This window comes from Rhinolophus sinicus, linkage group LG03, assembly GCF_036562045.2.
Source record: "Rhinolophus sinicus isolate RSC01 linkage group LG03, ASM3656204v1, whole genome shotgun sequence".
Classification (NCBI taxonomy): Eukaryota; Metazoa; Chordata; class Mammalia; order Chiroptera; family Rhinolophidae; genus Rhinolophus; species Rhinolophus sinicus.
The window spans coordinates 121185338-121205877 of NC_133753.1; the positions used below are offsets into that span (position 1 = coordinate 121185338).

Below are 20540 nucleotides of genomic sequence, written 5' to 3' on the forward strand. Positions count from 1 at the left end.
AAAAGTGTTCAATAAACATTCACCCAACCCCGCACCCCCCAAAAAAATCCATTCATTATTTTACTTTAAGAGAACCATATCACATTCTTAAACATTTTTATTCTAAATATACTTTCTGTTTCAAATAACCTTATTTACGAAAAGCATCTTCCAACTTCACAGGTGTCTGGACCTGAACTACTGGCTACTTTGTGTCTGCTAACTCTACGGTATGTGACTATTAGGAATGTATGTTTAAGTAATGCTCTAGAAAGACCAGTCATCAAGAGCATGCTATCTGATATGTGCATGTCAATGTATATTTTACCCAATAGATAGGCTCGGAAGCAAGCTGATTTAATCTTAAAAGGCTAGAAATATGAAAAAGTTCAAGAATATGGAACCCAGATATAGAACAGGAATATTTTTTTAAATTTCCTAATTATAGTATGCCTCTTCCCCCTGCAACCAGACAGCAGGGTAGACAGGCAGCCTAGGAGGTGGAAGGAGAGCTGGCTTCAGAGACGACTGACTGGGCTATATGTTGTCCACCCTCTGCCTCTGTGCCGGCTGTGTGACCTCAGGCAAACCACTTCACCTCTCTGAGCCTCCCTTCCTCTGACCCGGTAGCTGTCAGCCCAGTGGGGAATATGTTCTGGTGCAGCAGGTGCAGGAAGACTGTTTTGCTCATGTTCGCGTCTCCCAGGAAGATGAGAAAAGACAAGAGCAACATCAAGGCTGATGTAATAATGAGCATTGTTGTTTCCTAAAGATATGGTGATGTACTTCACAAAATAAATGACTGACTGATTTATACCAAAAAGGTGACTTGCTCTAATCTGTGTTTCTGAAGGCAAACTTCTTAGTCTGCACAATGGGGAAAATTATGGTATAAAACTATCCCATGCAAATCCATGTTCATCCAGAAAGCCAAAACTGAGGATAAGTGACCATCTCTTCCAGACTACAGCCAGTTTGTGAGGCTAAATGTGGGACAAATCATCACTTTTCCAGTCAGTGCAAAGGACTTCTGTGACTTGGCCAGACTAACGCGGAACTTCTATCACCAAACCCATGACCCAAATGAAAAAGAGGTCTCACACTTCCTTCTTACTTTTCACTCACAGCTTGCCAGTTGTTGACTAAAAAATCCTTAGCTATATACCGGCCAACTTCAGATTCTGCCACATCTTCAATTATGTTTCTTTCATTAAAAATGGATGGAGACATAGTGACAGCATACTCCATATATCTACAAAAATGCATTCACAGAAGATAAATATGTAAAAATTATCCAATATTAAAAGTTAATTTACATAAATGGAATTACAATCCCATATGATTCTAAGGTAATAATTCACAACTATTCATTAATTCTTATCTTAGCACATTTCTGTTTTCCTCCCTTTAGTTTATTAACTACATTCTTCCACCAGGAACTTTCAAGGTAAGTGGACCATAATCACCTGTGAAGTATCCATGGATCTTTACTGCAGCTCATTGCATAAGCAAGTTGAATCCTTTCTTCTTCATTTGTGTTATTCATGTAAATATTTAACAAAAAGTCCCATTCTTTATTACTTCCCAAGGCAACGCCATAACATAAAATCACAGTTCTAATTGGATAAGGTATTCTGTAAAGTACAACATTCAATGATATTTCACATAATAGTTAAGTTATATGCTTATATAGTTGTCGTATATTTAGAAGTATGTATCTAGAAACAAATCCTGAGATCTCAGCTATGAAGATCAAAAGTAGGGAGCTAGTAAGGCAACGCTGGGAACTGTCATTAGCAGTACTCTCATGAGACAAGATCATCCAATTAGTTTAGAAACTAAGAAGTTTTAACAGAGAAGTAAATTAGAATAACACAAACAGTAAGTATATGCTGATAATTAAGTTTGGTCTCATATCTTATTATCACATTTCCTAAGAGTCCATCTGAGGTGATATATTAAAGGTAATAAAATAAAACCAAAGTGACAGAGTCTGAGTCTCAGCTCTCAGTGAGACTGCAAACTGAAAGAGAAAGAGATATATACATAAAGAATAACCTAAATAAGACGCAAAATAAGCACAAGTGCTTATAGGAAATGCATTGGCAATGACAGGTCCTAGGTGAAAATCATTGTATAAACTCTAATCTACTGTTATGCATAGACCTATATTAAATGACTCTTTCTTAAAAAAAAAAAAAAGGATACTTGAGAAAAATAGTAGGAAAGATTAACCAAGTGAAAACAAAACAATCACTACCAGAATGAGAGCATCAAAAGGTAGAGAAATTGTTGGTGTTGAAACAGGACAGAAACAAAAGCAATTACAATATTACTCTTACTCATTCTCGGGATGGTTGGTCCAGTTTTTGAAGAGTTCTCTTGACAGCTGAAGACAGTCTTCAAGGCCCAACAAACATGCAGCTTCAAAGAGTTTTTCCAGTGATATTCTTAAAGGAAAAGTCAAAGAAAAACATTTTATTTTGCATTACTATATTATTGTTTCTGCCTCCAAGAGCATGTTTCATAAAAGGATGGATAGTCTGAAACATCCTTCCAATAACATCAGGTTTGCTAAAAAATAGCTTTTGTGGATAGCAAATCTGTTTAAGATTCAGAGAAATATTTGCTGAGAGGCTGTCAGGCACCAAATAAGCTCCCCAAAACTGGTATTTTTTTGAAAAGTTAGAAATAAATTACTGCCATTCTTCATCTCCCTCAATCACACACGGTGTACACACACACATCTGTTATCAATTTATTTTCCTCCCTTTTATAATAATTGCCTTATGGATAAAAAAATGACTTTAGAGTATTTGATCTAATACACTTAAAAATAAAGTTCTTTATACATGAAAGGAAAGGGAACGGTTTACTTCTCTCCTTCGACATTTGCAACACTAATGTGCTTTTCCTTGCTTAAGCGCCTGTTCCTTCTTCAGCTCCTCCTGGCTATTCTATTTCCATCCAGAAAAAGAACAGAAGTTTTTGTTTGGTTTTGTTTTTATAGCTGAGAAGGGGTACACATTATGGTTCAACACAAACTAAATTCAAAAGAACACAGTGAGAATAGTAACAAATCCAGATAAGTGGTGCCTTGAGGTGTACGTCTCCCTACACTCTCTGAGTTTGGCGTCAGAGATAAAGGAATTCAAATTGGCATAAGCTTCCAGAAAATGCAAGAGCCAAATTTCTATTGCTGCACCGTCTAGTTTTGACCCTGCTTGAGCTGGCCTTCTGATAAGCAGAAGTGGAACGTCCAAGGGTGGAGGGCCCTCTGAGAGACAGCTCTGAACATTCATTCACACACACACACACACACACACACACTCCCTCTCCCCACCCATCCAAAGTTGGCTACAGCAAGATGGAGTTCTCTGCAAGTGCAGTCTCACTCCCTAAGGCTGCTCCAAAGAGAACTGAGCCATGGAGGCTACAAAAAGCGGGTCACTTCAGTCCACTTTCGGGAGAAACAAGGCCATGGCTAGTTCACGTGTGCTGCCTGAATTAGGCACATGTGTGCCTTCCTGTTTATTCCCTACTATCCCAGCTCATCCTCACCGTCTTCCATTTACTTGTCCATTCAACCTCATGTCTTTCCTTCCTTCCAGTCACACACCCTAGCACTAAAATTTCTCCCCTCTCAGAAGGGCACTCGAGAGAGAATCGCATTTTGCATGTTTTGTGTGTGTGTTTTAAGATTTTTTTATTGGGAAAGGGGAACGGGACTTTATTGGGGAACAGTGTGTACTTCCAGGACTTTTTTTCCAAGTCAAGTTGTCCTTTCAGTCTTAGTTGTGGAGGGCGCAGCTCAGCTCCAGGTCCAGTTGCCGTTGCTAGTTGCAGGGGGCACAGCCCACCATCCTTTGCAGGAGTCAAACCAGCAACCCTGTGGTTGAGAGCCCGCGCTCCAACCAACTGAGCCATCTGGGAGCTCAGCAGCAGCTCAGCTCAGCTCAGCTCAAGGTGCTGTGTTCAATCTTAGTTGCAGGGGGCGGAGCCCACCATCCCTTGCGGGACTCGAGGAGTTGAACCGGCAACCTTGTGGTTGAGAACCCACTGGCCCATGTGGGAGTCAAACTGGCAGCTTTCGGAGTTAGGAGCATGGAGCTCTAACCACCTGAGCCACTGCGCCAGCCCCGCATTTTGTATGTTTTGTATTTCTTGTTTGGTCTAATAGATTTCAGCTGGATACTGACTAGAGCTGTAGATAATAATGCCTATACCGAACTCCCTCCCTAAATCTAGAAGCCCAGCATACACACAACCCTTGAGTCACAGTTAGACCAGCGGAACCACCGCCCTATTTTGCCTTTCACCCACTTCCCAGACCATCAAGGCAACAAGCCTACTCCCCTCGCCAAATCAATTTTGTGGAAATCATTTGCAACACTATGCTCACCATGACTGATATATTTCACTGTCAACCTCTCTCACCAAATTTGCACAATGGTAGAATTTCTGTCACCAGTAATACACAGGAGGGACTCTTTATCCTTTGTGGCCTTCCCATGCCCTTCAATTCATTAATAGAGTACTTTGCTTAGCACAACCATTTACCGGTAGTATGACACACAATTTCAACCAGTAGCCTCAGATTTGAGAACACAGAACTATAAATTCCTGTGTGTGCATGTATGTGCTTTAAAGGTAAATTAAGATCCAAAACTATTATTTGTTATTACGATACATGTAGCTCACCAATCTCAAAGCTACTGTTCTCAAATAACATACAAAATCTCTCTCACAATATAATGGCCTCAGTTCTCACAATATATTGCCCTTAGTACATAAATCTGGAAGCCTATCTATTAATATGAATCATTTAATTCAATGATCACTGTTGAAAAAATACTTACAGAACTAAATAGTCATCTTGTAATGCTGCCACATTTTCACGAATTATAGTTGAATAAATATTCCATATTGTGATAAGTCTCTTTAACAGATACTTCTACAAAGAGTAAAGAAAATATACTGTTAGTTCTGGCTCACATCACTGAATTTGACTGTATTTCTCTTTATCTGAAAAGACATTAGTAGAGAGTAACAGATATTTCTTCAAAAATGATCTTTGTTAGTAATGTGTAATTGGTTTATTTTTTAACCTCCCTAGGTTCAGTTTTCTCATATAAAAATGGGTTTACAATAATGCTAACATTACAGTTTTGTGAGGACTAAACAATGTAATGTATGTCAACACACTGCCTGGCAGTTAGTAAGAACTCAATGAATATTAGCTATTATTATCATTTAATATTACCACAACATTTCAGATAAAATAAAACATGTCTTCAAAATAAAGAAAAAAAATGTAAACATTGAAAACTATTAAACTTTCTACCTTAAAACGTTCATGCTTAGTATAGACGAGTATTTTCTTGTATACCTCCAAGAAAGTAAGAAGAATTGATTTATGCCTTGGACAAATTTAAGCCCTGAGTCTGAAATAAAGTTTCTTCAATTGAGGAATCAGCTGGTAAATAAGATTTTAAAAGTTACACATTTACAATACATTCCTGAGAAGAAACTAGATGTTACTCATTGACATTCTTTAAAAACAAATACCCTGTTTCCCAAAAAATAAGACCTAGCCAGACAGTCAGCTCTAACGTGTCTTTTGGAGCAAAAATCAATGGAAGACCTGGTATTATATTATAATCATATCATATCATATCATATCATATCATATCATATCATATCATATCATATCATATCAGACCGGGTCTTATAGTAAAATAAGATTTGGTCTTATATTAATTTTTGTTCCAAAAGACGCATTAGAGCTGATTGTCTGGCTAGGTCTTATTTTTGGGGAAACACGGTATTAGTTTTTACTTCTTTGCCCAGAACCAATAATCACATTTTTTCAATGAGCTGCCTCGATCCCACAAACATTTAAGTGTCTTTGTCTCTTGGTTGCCATTCCCACATTCAAGTAAGTTCCCATCAGTACTTTGCGCCATAGAGAAAAGAAAGTCTGGAACTCTGAGGTACTTGTGATCTTGCCCACAAACTGCCCCAGAAACTCACTTGGAAGAAGCATCACCTAACATACTTCCTGGTTTGTTTGTGACCCTTAGCTCTCCGAAGGGTTGCTCCCTAATTCTAGTTTTGATTTTACCTGTGCTGTCTTTCTTATGATCAGTGTTTAAATCCTAACAATGGAATTTTTCTCTTTTTATATTGTTTCAGTTATGATGGCACATAATTTCTTCATTTATTAATTATAATTTTCCTCTCTCTCCTCACAATATCAAAAGCAGCTTCAAAACTTTTACTTTTTCTGGAACATATCTCTGGTTTTAAGTGCTGGCCCTTTAAATCAGAGTATTTCAATTATGAATTATAGGGTTGTTAAAAGTCATTCTGTTTGACTAACAATCTTTTAGGAAAATAGTTGCTAATAGATATTATTCTTTTCTGTAAGATAAAAGGCATATCATTTCCATCCACTTCTGGTTTCTTAGGACACATTGTCACTTCAGTAAGAATTAAGTACCTTTCCAAACTTCTCTCATACTCATCTCCTAGACCAGGTCTACGACTAAGGTTATTTTCTTCTAAGAATAAACAGCCATTACTAAGAAAATGAACACACACACACACACACACACACACACACACACACACACAGATTTGATATAATAGACTATTACTTTTGGAAAGAACTGTTTCACAGAAGCTGTCTAGAATATAGAATATAGAAAGAAGAAGAATGGATTTTTTTTAAACCACATAACAAAGAATGAAATTACCTTTAATAATGGGTATATATCATAGTTGTTCACATCGTAAACAAGATCCCTGGTTACCAGGTTCACCAAGACTGCATGCCATACTATGATTTCATCTTCTTCAGCAAGGTACTTGGTTAAATCAAGTGCTGTTTCAATCTCAATATAATTGTTTCTGTTTGGTTTAAAAACACACACACTAAAAAAAAAACCTTCACTTGCTAAATGATTTGCACCCTTTCCCTATTTGTTCCATGCTTCAATGCCTGACTTCAATAAGGTATGTGAAATCAAGAAGCTAGAGGGTAAAGGCCCATCTCATTGATGAGATGGGAACGAAGAAACATTGACAGACCCTCCGTTTCAATCTGGTACGTTCAAGTACCCAAATTCCTGGAGGCTATAGAAAACCCAGGCCAAATACTGGCCTGATTATGGAGGCAAAAGAATAGTTGTGTATTCAGGATGCATTCTTATAAGAGTATAAATTTCATTCAACAAGTATTAATTAAAATATCATTCTCTATCTAATGTTATGCCAGCTACTTAGTGGGAACACAAACTAGAAGATAGGACAAGACTCTTGCCTACTATTGAGGAGTTTATTACTTCCATGAAGAGCTGAGATTTATGCATAAGAAGCTGTTAACAAGAGTCCTAGAACAGGCAATGGATACAACAAAGTAGCAAAGAAGGAAAACATATGCATGTGACAGAAAAGTCAGGGAAGGCCTCCTAGAGGAGGAATTTGAGAAGAACAATGAAGGATAGGTAGGATTTAACTGGGTAGAGAGAGAGAGGAAGACAGCTTAGAGCAAAAAAGATAAAGTAGGAATTAATGTGATGGGCAGACCAAGCTACCGCAAGGCAGATGACTTCTTACATATAGTTGAGAGGCAAGGGCTAATAGGCAAGATGGTTCAAAGCTGTGGAGAGCCTTGAATGTCGGGATGAAGAGCTTACATGTGGTAGGAAGGTGTTTACACAACTGGGTAACATCTTGAAATTGATGCCTTAATTTTATTGCAATTGTGTTGAAGAAGATAGAATGGAATTCAAAGGAACTAAAGGCTAGAAGCTAATGCAATAGGCCAAGCAAAAGATGATAAAAATTTGACTTAGTATGGAAGCAGTGAAGGCAGTAAGTGAGGTGAGAATCCAAAAGACGTTCCCAAGAACAAATAGATAAGACATGGTGACTAGGCGGGAAACGTAGAGGAGTCCAGGATATCTCTACTGTTTTAAGTTTGGGTACTGGGAAGAACAGTGGTACCCTTGACAGAGAGAGAGAAAAATAATAGCAAGAGCAATTTATAGACAAAAATAAAGTTTGTTGTCTGAATTTAAATGACCGCAGGACAGACAGAAGACAGGAAGAGATAAATAGAGATGTAGATTTAGAAGACCTCAACATGTCTTCCGCCAACATTTACTGAGTACCTTACATCTGTTAGGCACTGTAAATGTACATGATAAATTAATCACTGAAGCCAAAAGAATACATGAGTTATCCAAAGGAAAGATAGAAGAAAATAACATACCCGTGATTGGTCTAAAGGATGCTCACAGCAGCAGGAAGAAGAGAAATCAGATAAATGAGGAAAGCCAGGTTTACATATTGGAGTCTCAGGAAGACAAAAAAGAAGTTTCCAGGAGGATGTGGTCATCAGTTTCTAAGTCATGGTAGTCTTAGGGAGGAGTTTCAGCAAAGCAGTGAGCAGGGAAGTATGCTGCAGGTCACAGAGGGAAAAAGTAGTAAAGAAATGAAGGATACAATACGCAGACATTGATTCAAGAAATGTGAGAGGCCAAAGAAAGAGAGAACACACTTGATAATTCATTATGTACACTCCTTAATCTTATTGTCTGAAATTCAAATTCTGAACATATATTCATTTACCTGGTTAAATACTTAACAGCACAGCTTATATTGAGCAAATTTAATATAAATAAAATCAATAATTTTGTAATATATTAAAATACAGGCCATATCCCATTAAAATTATACCTATAGCCATCACCTTTGGGTAACATATTATCACTTCAAAATCTCAATTCATAGTCTATTTATCTCCAGCAACTTTTTTTGGGGGGGGAGGGGAATATGTCAGCTACTTTATTTCCTTAACTTCCAATATCACAGAAAAATATGAACATATCTACAATCTTAATTTATCCATTTTACTCTTTAACATCCTTTACAAATGCAAGCCTGACTCACTTGTATTTTACCTAAGTTTTTATTCCTGATGATTTTAAAAATAATGATTCTTATACTTTTTATAATAATCCTATAAATACTTAAACACTATTATATATTTTTTCTATTTATATCTTCTCTATTGCATTGTTTTAAAACTTTTCCTTTGAGGGGTTCCTTTTAAATGGAATCATCTTTGTTATTCTTCTAAAACCCCTTTAAAAATTCTCCATAATCAGTTTAAATCTTATTGTAACAAAGTTAATCTAATTGAAAATCTATAGGACTTTGATATAATTGACTGCCAAGTTTTGACTTGAGAAAGAACATACTCCTTCCTCTCAACTTGTAAAAACCATTGTTTTCTACAGCTTTCTAATTGTAGTAGACATTATTACTTTCTCCTGATATGACTTTTTAAATTGGCATTTTTTTTCTTTTTTATTGCGGAAAATAGACAACATAAAACTTACCATTGTATCTACTTTTAAGTGTACAGTTCAGTGGTATTAAATACATTCATAATGTTGTGACAAGCACCACCATCTAGCTTAACTCTTTTCATCTTGTAAAACTGAAACTCTGTACCCATGAAAGCATATCTCCCCATTCCCCTTTCTTCCCCACTCCCAGCGCTTGGCAACCACCATTCTAGTTCCTGTCTTTATGATTTTGACTACTCTACCTCATATAAGTGGAATTGTACAGTATTTGTCTTTTTGTGACTGGCTCATTTCATTAGCATAATGACCTCAAGGTTCATCCATGTTGTATATTCCTGCAAATTTTATATCATGAAATCCTACTATAACCACAGAAATTTGATCCCAATCTTAATAAGTTAGGGCATGGATATACTAAAGAACCAACTTCACAGTGACGAGGTTATTATTTTTATAAAGTTCTCAAGGTACACGCTAAAACCATGAAAGAAAAAAATATACTCACTTTGACAAGGAAAAGGCATCATCAATCAACTGCAGTCTGTGAATGGCAGGAATAGCCTGCAAAGTAGATTCCAATATGTGCAGGAAAAGATGAAAACATTTTTTACTAAAAAAATAATTTTCAAAATAATAACATGTAAAGATCACTGCTGCTTACAAAGCACTTTCACATGAATTGTCTCATGCAGAGAAATGATAATTACTAAGGGTAGTCCCCATAATTTATTTATTATACATCTGTTTTTGATAAATGGTCCTCTGGACATGAATTATAATCCTTAAATATGGCAGAGAATTTTGCCAAAACACTCCCTGAAAACAGCATGTTAAAAAATAAAACAGGAACCCAAGTTTAAAAGGCCTCTCTAAAACAGAAAGTATACAATTAAATTGTATTACAACATCCAGATTATTTTCAGGGGAGTTTTTTTGGTATAGGAGGCCTTTAATAAATATTATTTAGCACTATTTTCATGATATTGAGGTACTCTTTTAAAAGGTATCTCTCTTCTCAAGATTTTCACTTTGACACAGTACCACCAACAGAGCCCTCTGAATCACAGAAAGTCACAAGTCAGTCAGTGCCAACCTAACTCCTTAGGCTTTGGTTTGAGCTCCTTGGTATTGCCAGGCCACAGGACTCTGTCTCAGCATTAGAGACCTGAAGATGCCCAAAGCCCTCTACAGCATGCTTTCAATACCTCCCAGCATTTTCATATATTGGTCCTAGAAAATTTATCTTTACAACACCCCTTTAAACATCTGAGCAAGCCAAGCTTAATTTTTTCTTTGGTAGTCGTCTCATTTCTTTTCTGGCAGTAATAACACACTTTCTAGATGAATATTAATAAAAATGTTGTTCTAGTTTTTCACCAATTATGTTGTAGAAATAACTGACCCAGTTTTTCAATAAGGAAATCTACAGAAGTTTCAAGAAATCGTCACTATAAGGACATGAATTAGCGCTTCCATAGCCAAGAGTGACCTTAGGAATTAACAAGAATGTAGCTACTCTGAAACAGATTAAATACTATCGGGCAGGCCCGGTGGCTCAGGCAGTTAGAGCTCCATGCTCCTAACTCCGAAGGCTGCTGGTTCAATTCCCACATGGGCCAGTGGGCTCTCAACCACAAGGTTGCCAGTTCAATCCCTCGAGTCCTGCAAGGGATGGTGGGCTGCGCCCCCTGCAACTAGCAACAGGCAACTGGACCTGGAGATGAGCTGCGCCCTCCACAACTAAGACTGAACAACTAAGATTGAAAGGACAACAACTTGACTTGGAAAAAAGTCCTGAAAGTACACACTGTTCCCCAATAAAGTCCTGTTCCCCGTCCCCAATAAAAAAAATAATAATAACAATAAAAAATCTAAAAAAAAAAATATTATCATAAGCGTTTTTTGTAGCTTTATTCAAAAGCCCAGTAATAATTTTTAAAAATTAGTGAACATGTTCTGAATGCCAGAATTGTGTCAGGCCTCTGTTAAACATAACACACGCATCACTTTATTTAATCTTCACAACAACCCTTCAGGTTTGGTATGTTACACAGATAAGAAGTTATTATACAGATAAGGAAAATGAGGCGTGACTAGGCCAAAGGTCACACATCTGGTAAATGATGAACAAAACTACCAACACAAACCTACCTGACCCAAAACCCAAGCTCTGGACCAATATACTCTACTGCCTCTTCTAGAGAAGTTACTGCATGCATAACTCAGTGGGCATTCAAAGAGACATCTAAGGTATCTTTTAGTTCAACACTCTAGTTTTGCGAATGGAGTCTCAATGAACTGCCTAAGCTTTCACAGTTGAGCCAACTCTAAACACTTCTAAGCCAGTATCCACCTCCATCAATGGAGATTTGGTTTAATTCAACCAATTAAAATCTGACAGATTAGAACTAGCCAACATTTTAATACTTATATATTACATAACGATTTACAGTTGTTTTATCATTTAAAATTATATTGGATTATTGTTGACATTTTGTGAATTAAATTCTCCCCTCTAAAGGAGAGTAAAAATATAATTTTTAGAAAATTAACATTTTCTAGCATATACTGCACAACTATTATGAACTTAGAAATTTTGAGAACATGTTTATCTACATTGTCTCTAATCCTCATGATAAATAATATATAATATTATTTCCATTTTAAAATGAAGAAATGGAAGCAGAATATTTAAGTATTATAACTTGACTGAGATCACAAAAATAATGGTCAATAAGAAAATATATTCTGATTTTTACCTAGAAAGGTAAAATTGTTGTGGAAAAGTGAGATTAATGTTCAAAAACACAATACATTCAACAAAAATCTCCCCTTTCTAAGAATAAGAAAAGAAAAAAACACACTCCAGTATGCCTTGGGGTGAGGGGTGGCAATGGGTGGGGCGGGGGTCTCTTCCCACCAGACAGGTTTATGAAAGCTCAAATCTAAAGGGCTTGAAAGTGCAATATTAATGATATTTAATAAAAGGTATAAAAAATAACCTTACCTTGGGATCGTTTTCAAGTTGTTGATTTAATTTCTTCCAACCTAATTTATCATAGTTAACTCTATAATATCCAGTCATATTCAAATTTAAAATCACCCAGTCATGATCAGAATCTGAAACTTGCATTTCAGGGAATACTTCTACAAAGAAATATGTGAAAACTTTAAAATAGTACATTTAAATATTCCAATACATGTTTATACTATATCCTCTTAATTCTAAACAGTAAACCCAAGAAAACAAAAAGCAATTAAAATATATATTATATATACACAAATATAATATATATGTATGCATGTATATATATCTTACCATATAATTATATTTTTTCATATTAATAGCTTTTGATTTGAAACTTTTCTTTAAATATCTATGTTCAATAAGAATGATATAATATTTTAGTTTTAAACAAGATAGCTTTTCAAAAGCTAGATATTTCAACATTTTATTCCCTGCTTTTATATATAATATATATTCATGTATATATATGAAGATATTTTAAAATTTTGTTACTTACTGCAGCTTTTATCTAGCCAGACTAAAGACTGTGTAGTTCCATTTTTTATCCAAAGAATAGGTACAATCCATGTGCCACTTATTGGAAAAAAATTTAAATTCAGTTAATTTTCACACATAAGAATATAAACACTCAGCCAATAATAAATTTGATGATAAAATAACAGACAGAATTCAAAATCTTTGGTCATTCCCTCTGGATATGCATGACTTTGCTCTTAGGATAACTCACTGTTGTTTTTACATTCCAGTTTTGCTTTGGCTATTTGTTTATTCTCTCTCGTTTTGTCTTATAGATTTCCTTCTTATAACTTACAGTAGCTACTAAGACTGTCTTACATCTGACACTCTCAAGGTCTGTTTATAGTAAATTATAGTCCCCTGGCCTTACTCAGAGGCTGTTCAAATGCTGCAGACAGACCCAGATCCACCCTTGCCAAGAGGGCTAAAGGGTAATTTAAGAAGAAAAGGCTTGACAAACATTTCAAAATGTTTTTCTGTGTCAGGCTTTCTCCCTGTCTGAAAGTGTTCAGCATGACTCAGCCAGATCGTTCATATTTACTGAAAGCTGACATTCACGTCCCGCATTGGTGGACGTGACCTGGATGAAGAAGCTGACCGCAGGGAGGACACATTGCTTGGGACACACTGATTGGAGTTTGCGTATTATGTCCAATCTTGCTCAAATGCTTACAAGTCTGCTTCCTCAAAGACTTAGAACTGAGGATCTGTGTTTTATCGAATAGCTACAGCATACCTCTTCTCAAAAGTCACAGACTGTCACAGTGAGAAGGGACCTCAGGTCTCCTGTTTCTCTCCCCTGAGGGGTTAAAGGAAGAGTAGAACGACCTGAACATTTTGGTGGTGGTATTTGAAAATGAATTACTCATCCGTGCTGACTACTTACTATCATGAGATGTGAGGATCAAAACTTTATCAAAAACAGCAGAAAACTAACAAGCTAAGAAAGAGAAGGGAAGGGAAGGAAACAGTTACTGAATGCTAGGCCTCTTTATACTCATTAATTCATTTCATTTTTACAACAATCTCCTGGGACACATGTTATTACATTTACTTTATAGATAAAGCAACTGAAACTCAGAGATTTTAAATAAGACTTACCTAAGGTTTGAATTTTGGTGAAGTAAATATTTGAACCCAGGTCTAACAGTATCTGAAGGCCATAATTCTAATATTACGGGTATGGCTACAAATATAAACATGTGTACATTGCAGACTTGCAAAGAATTATTCCTCAAGGACATAGTTATCATTCAGGGAAGACAACCTTGCAACAGGATTTCTTTTCTCTTAACTAACATGAAGTCATCCATGGCTCTATCTTACTGCCTTTCATCCTGAATCCCAAGTAATTCACTACCTCTCTCCAAAGGACAAAAAGGAATACGTGACACCCAAAGATTTGGACAGTAATGTGGCCCTAAATCCCAGGGAGGGGCACTGCCCTGAATCTAAATGCAAGTCTCTGGCCTTGCTCTGGACATCAAGTGCTCTACCTCATCCTAGCACCCCAGTAACAACCTGTGTGAACCCCTAAGTCACCATCCCAGAGTCACTACAGAAGGGTGTGTAGCCAGCAGAGGTTATGCTTCCTCACTCACAGGCTGGTTTCCATTTGATCATAGCTCAATGCCAAGAAAGGTGAAAACAGAGGAGCAAATCTACCTACTTGTGAGCTAGAAGAGTCTGATTTTTAACCTTTCCAAGATAAAATGGTTCCTGTTTCATGTCACCCGTGGATACATTTAAGGTGATAACTGGAAAACCACTCTGATGTGTCCAACTGTCCATTATGCCTTTTACTGTTGCTGGCAAAACAATTTCACTCTGGTCATCTATGGCCTGTTTTAAAAAATCATCAGAAAAGCAGATATTTGTCATCAAAATCTTTTTAGGTAGCAATCTCCTAAAAGAAACTACATAGCTATTCTATACAGTAATTCCCAGTGGGAGAGATTCTGGGCCAAATTCAGAACTCTGTTCAACTCTGTATCTGAATGGTCCCTGAGTTCATTCATTTATTCATTCACTGAACATATATTTATGGATATAATATGTGCAGGCTCTCTTCTGGGCACGGGAGTACAGTGGTGAAGACTAAAGAAACAACCCCGACCTAAGGGAGTTTCACAAACAAGGCAAAACTACTTTCCAGTGGCATGGCCGCTGATCTTGTTGAACTCTGTCATGCAAAACAACTCAGTAGAAACACGTCAGGAAGTGGGACAATTACCATTTGAAAATGCCTCCATAAATCATCTTGCTCAGCATTTGAGTAAGCAAATGTCTCCAAATATGACTGTAAAAATAGAAAAGTTAAGGTGAAAATAAATCACATGCCAAAGCAATTATTTATGTTGACTGCCTTCCAGGTAACAACAATTTTGTAAACTCACCTTAAGTGCGCTGATAAATAAATTCTCATTCAGGAAACTAGCAAGCATCCGGGCCATAGACGCTCCCTAAGACACAAGAAGCTGTCCATGATTTGAACAAAATTCGTATCTAAACACTAACACATTCCATTTTGATAAGCAATATTCTGGACTGTGTCCCTGCCTGCATCGTGCACTTTAATAGAAAGTTTCGGTTATTCCAAAATATGCTAATAAAATAGTAGACTGACACTAATTAATAGGTAAAAGGGGAGCAAATGTCCTACCCATAAAGAGTTTAGGGTACATAAATTTTTTTAAATTGAGATAGTTACATGGCAAGAATAAATTTGCACCAAACAAGGGTTTATCTACCACTCTATTTATAGTGGTAGATGGTACTGAGCACCTAATGTATGGGCTTGATTAATATTTACTAGATGAGAATTGATTTAACCATATATTCTGAAATCTATCTACTAAATATAATTAAGGTTATTTGTATCAAAAGTTGTACAGTGGCATATTAGTCTATGACCCATTGAATCCATTTTATGCAACTTTCTGCAAGAATGCAAAACAAAAGGAAATATATAACTGATTTTACCTTGTTGTAAGTAAATAAGTCGAAGAGCTCATTTATTTCATTTGTTTCTGTGAAATTTTCCAGCTTTGTGGATACAGCTCGAGACACCAGGGCATGATCTTTTTTGAGAACATCATGTAAAATGTTAGAAAAAAAGACCTCATTCTAAAAGAAAAAGATTGAGCCACATTAACTTCTGAAGTGTCACAGAAACACAAAATTCAATGTTCCCAACACTTTCAAAAACTGACATTGAAGAGGGAATAAAAGAATAATTGAGAAGTGCTCTGTGAGCTGCAATATGCCAAATAAGTCAGGACTCTGTGAATAATAAAACTCTGTGAATAATAATACTTTCCTTCCCATTTGGTAACCTTTATACTTCAATTGTTTAAAAATAAATTGTATATGAAAGTTGATGTTATTTCCAAGATAGCTATCTATACTTCCCCTAAAGAGGTCCCTGGGTACCCAAACAGGGCCTTCCAGGGAATAGCATCTCTAGATGGCTTTAATCCTCTAGAATGTCATTGATGATTTTATTAGTAACCCCTTAAAATCAGTCGGTCTCTCTTACATGGACATTTATAAACCAAATGCCATTGACTGGGCTATTATCAAACTCTGAGAAAGGCTGTCATTTAAAGCAATACATATAAAACTTTAATGTGACTAAAGATCACCCAGGGATTTTATCGAACTCATATTCTAATTCAGTTGGCCTGGGTTGGGGCCTATATTTCTCACAAACTATCAGATGATGCCAGTGGTGCTAGTTCAAGAATCACACTTTGAATAGCAAGAATTTAGGGGTGGTAGCTGCATAAGCCTGATCTTATTCATTAAGCATAGGTTTTATTAATTTAACACTCAAGAGTTCTGTCTTCCTGCCTACGGCTCTGTGATTTTTTCATACTCAATTTCAATCTAATGACTAGATTCCAAGGAAACCGAAGTTCATCATCTCTCAAAGATCATTGAAACAAGGCCTTAAGCTTTTAAAAAATAAAACTTGTGGCAATTTTCTCAAGTGACAGGATCTTACGCTCTTCTGGCAGAGGTTATATTCACTCAGCTCTACAAGCAACTGAGAAATATAGACTCAGGAAAGAGTGATTAAGAAACCAATGATGAAAAGAAATAACTAAATGGTACAAAAAGAGGCTGATCTTACCATCTTAGCTTCAAAAACACCAGCAATATGTTTTCCTCAAATGTTCCCAGATATGACAGTATCTTAGCCATTTTAGTTGCAGTAAGAGGTAACTAATTAATGTTAATAATGTATTCTACTCAATTAAAAACATAGAGGGTGAATCTAATTGTTTTACGGGAATGGAACCTCTTTCCTTAGTGACTCAGCATGAGATAACTTGGGATACAACCTAACATTTTCAATAACAGTTACAGACGTCACTATGTGTAGATTTGATTTTATAAATAATATAAATAATTTTGTAGGTATAGAATATACGGAAATTACTTTTGAAAACAACTAAGATTTACTATATGTATATAAAGTTTATATATACCATGTTTCCCCGAAAATAAGACCTAGCTAGACCATCAGCTCTAATGCATCTTTTGGAGCAAAAATTAATATAAGACCTGGTATTATATTATATTACATTATACCCGGTATTATATTGTATTGTATTGTATCGTATTATATTATATTATATTATATTATACCCAGTATTATATTGTATTATACCCAGTATTATATTATATTACATTATATTATATAAGACCCGGTCTTATGTTACATTAAAATAAGACTTGGTCGTATGTTAATTTTTGCTCCAAAAGACACATTAGAGCGGATGGTCCGGCTAGGTCTTATTTTTTGGGGAAACACGGTATGAAGAGAGTCATATCGCACACACATACACCAGTAGCTCCTGGTGAACAAGAAGCTCCCAGGTGTTTTCTCTGCAGTGCACGTGGTTAAAAGCATGAGCTTTGCAATCAGAGAAATCTGGAACTGAATCTCGTCTCTGACATTTAATAACTGTGAGACCTTGAACAACTTACTTAATGCCTTAGTTTCCTCAACTGTAAAATAGAAAAAATATCAAGTACAATCAGATGATTGTTTTGAGAACTGAGTAAGATGATGCATGTATAGAACTCAGACTACCTGACACTTAGTCCTAAGTGCTTCATGAATGGTAAATGCAGTATTATCATCATTATCCCCATCATCAGACTAGCTTCAGACAATGGGTTATAATCACGGATCTGTCCCAATCGGGCAAATGACCTTAGCAAGTCACTTAACCTTTCAATATTTCATTCTCTTGATCTATATAAGGATGTCTGCAAAGGGTAGGGTGGACGGCATGAAACTGGGGCATTAAGAGGCTGCTGTGTCAGTGCTTCCCACAAACTGAGATTTCACAAACAGATGAAAAAAAATTTTTTTTCAGTTTCTTTGGGGCCAAGATAGGTTTGTCAACTTTTTATTCAACCAACTTTTTAATCAACACAAACCAAATATCATCTATCTACCATCACCATTCTTTCATAAAAGAAGGGAAATTTAATACCAATATTATAGAAAGAACATAATCTTCATAACCTTAGAATCTCCTTCAAAGTGAAAAAAATTTAGCCTATAAGGAAGATCTGGCCAGTGGAGATCAGCATTTCAAATAACAATGCACTCTTTGAATGAGTAAAGGTATGGAGAGGAGAAAAGAGGCCAAGAATTGAGCCTAGGAAACACGAGGGAGAAGAGATCAGGGAGAGGCAGCAAAGAGCAGCAGGAAGAGCAGCCTGGAGCATCAAAGAGATGACAGGAGGCAGGAACAGAGGCGAAGAAAGGACCTCTGACTTGCAAGAAAGATGTGAGGTCTGTGTCAAAGGATGATACTAAATCTAAACATTTAAACACCTAAGTCAAATAAAATAAATTTGGCTTTATCATGCCATTCTGAAAGCACTACCTAATTACTGTAAATAAATGATCAAAAATATAATTTTCACTTGAAATCATCAGAATTGCATACCTATAAATTTATTTTTTGTATTATTATTTACTCAAAATAGTAAAACACTATCAGCTATAATATATATAATATCAGCTATTAATATTACATATACTATCAGCTATATTATGTGTTATATTATATATAATATTTATAAGATATAATATAGCATATTACTTACCATTAAAGTCATAGACTACTGATTACGACTGCTATAAAATTTAGTTCTGGTAGGCATAAGTGAAAATAACCAAAAATCTAACAATAGGAAAGGATTATATACATATACCTTGTAAGGTGATACAATAAAATATTTAAGCCACCCTTAAAAATCTTGTTTTCAAAAATAATTAATGATTTGTGGAAATGCTCTTGATATAATATGAAGTAGAAAAGGCATTACACATTTCTGTGTAATTTCCACTATTATGAATATTTACTATAAGCCTAGGAAAAGAAAACCCATTAAAAAGATAACACTGAAAAAAAAACCCAAAAAAAACAAAAAGATTGTATTGCTCCATATAGACCGATAACCACAGATGCATATAAGTTGTGTGTATACAATTTTTGACACCCCTGGAATATTTGAACAATATTTTTGAAAACAATAAATAATTTTTGATTATTAAAAAAAAAAAAAGATAACACTGATCATCTCTGGCATTACAGATAATTTAATATTCCTTGTATTTTCTGATTTTACACATTTTCAACAATGAATATGCATTACTTTTATAAGTAAGAAAAATTATAAATAAATTTAATAGACATACTTACTCTTGGGAGTTTAGGATATAAGTAATTAATTACTCCAAACTCAAAATATGATGCAAAACCTTCATTGAGCCAGATATTGTTCCACCAACTCATGGTAACCAAGTTTCCAAACCACTTTTGAAAATGGAAGGAAAAAAGAGCTTTTTTAAAATTTAAGTAATATTTTTTTGTAACTGCATGTTAAATAAATATAAGGTCAAAGACATAATTAAATTTTATTTGCTATCAATAAAACAGGATTCCCAAAAGCATGCTGTTGTTTTAACATGAAGAGCTATCAGTCATGCAATTATCTGAAATAATTATTTCACATTCAATGATCGAAAGCAATTTTTGTTTTAAAACTGTGCTATTCAAAAATAATGTAAGCTAGAGTAGCATTTCGTACATTGTCCACTTTGCCCGTAAGTTAAATAGAGAGAAGTTCTGAATGTTCACTTAATACCTACTAATTACAGCATCTTATACTCTAAATAGACTATGTCAGGATTTTGTGGTAAGCAGTTATTGTGTTTTAAGAACATGATTTGATCTGTGCCATGTACAAATCAGTCAAGTAATCATATGTTCTGTAAAATAATCCAGCTATGATTATTTTGTATTTGAGCTTAAAAGAAAGAAAGTGCCAAACAGATGATGAATTGAATGGGGAAAAAAGAACACATACAGAATAATTCCCAAAACCAACAAATCCACACCCTGGTATTTAACCAAATTCTCGTAACAGCTATGATGTACTAATGGTTAGCAGCCTGTATTCCAAAATAATGTGTCACTTAGGCTATAATAAAAAATGACACTTTGGGTGACTGATCAAAACTTGTGAAAGCGTGTGTTGATTGTGTAACAAACAGGGTGTTATACAATCCCAGTAAACCACTCTTTCGCAAAATTTCTTATGGATCC

The 20540-nt window shown here is 35.5% G+C and overlaps 1 protein-coding gene across 2 annotated transcripts in view; it reads right to left on the reverse strand.

Moving 5' to 3' along the window:
- The window catches only part of LVRN (laeverin), a 55131-nt gene that overhangs the window by 10611 nt on the left and 23980 nt on the right, over window positions 1–20540 (reverse strand). The window contains exons 6-18 of one of the 2 annotated variants that reach the window (XM_019727837.2): window positions 19635–19748; window positions 15886–16029; window positions 15300–15365; window positions 15137–15202; window positions 14573–14745; window positions 12884–12960; window positions 12367–12506; window positions 9865–9920; window positions 6738–6891; window positions 4839–4933; window positions 2322–2429; window positions 1446–1613; window positions 1105–1231 (exon numbers count right to left, since the gene is read on the reverse strand). In XM_019727837.2, coding sequence (XP_019583396.2) covers window positions 1105–1231; window positions 1446–1613; window positions 2322–2429; window positions 4839–4933; window positions 6738–6891; window positions 9865–9920; window positions 12367–12506; window positions 12884–12960; window positions 14573–14745; window positions 15137–15202; window positions 15300–15365; window positions 15886–16029; window positions 19635–19748 — 1488 coding nt within the window. Of the gene's footprint in view, window positions 1–1093; window positions 1232–1445; window positions 1614–2321; window positions 2430–4838; window positions 4934–6737; window positions 6892–9864; window positions 9921–12366; window positions 12507–12883; window positions 12961–14572; window positions 14746–15136; window positions 15203–15299; window positions 15366–15885; window positions 16030–19634; window positions 19749–20540 lie in introns of both variants that reach the window. The other variant, XM_019727838.2, reaches the window with a different exon arrangement.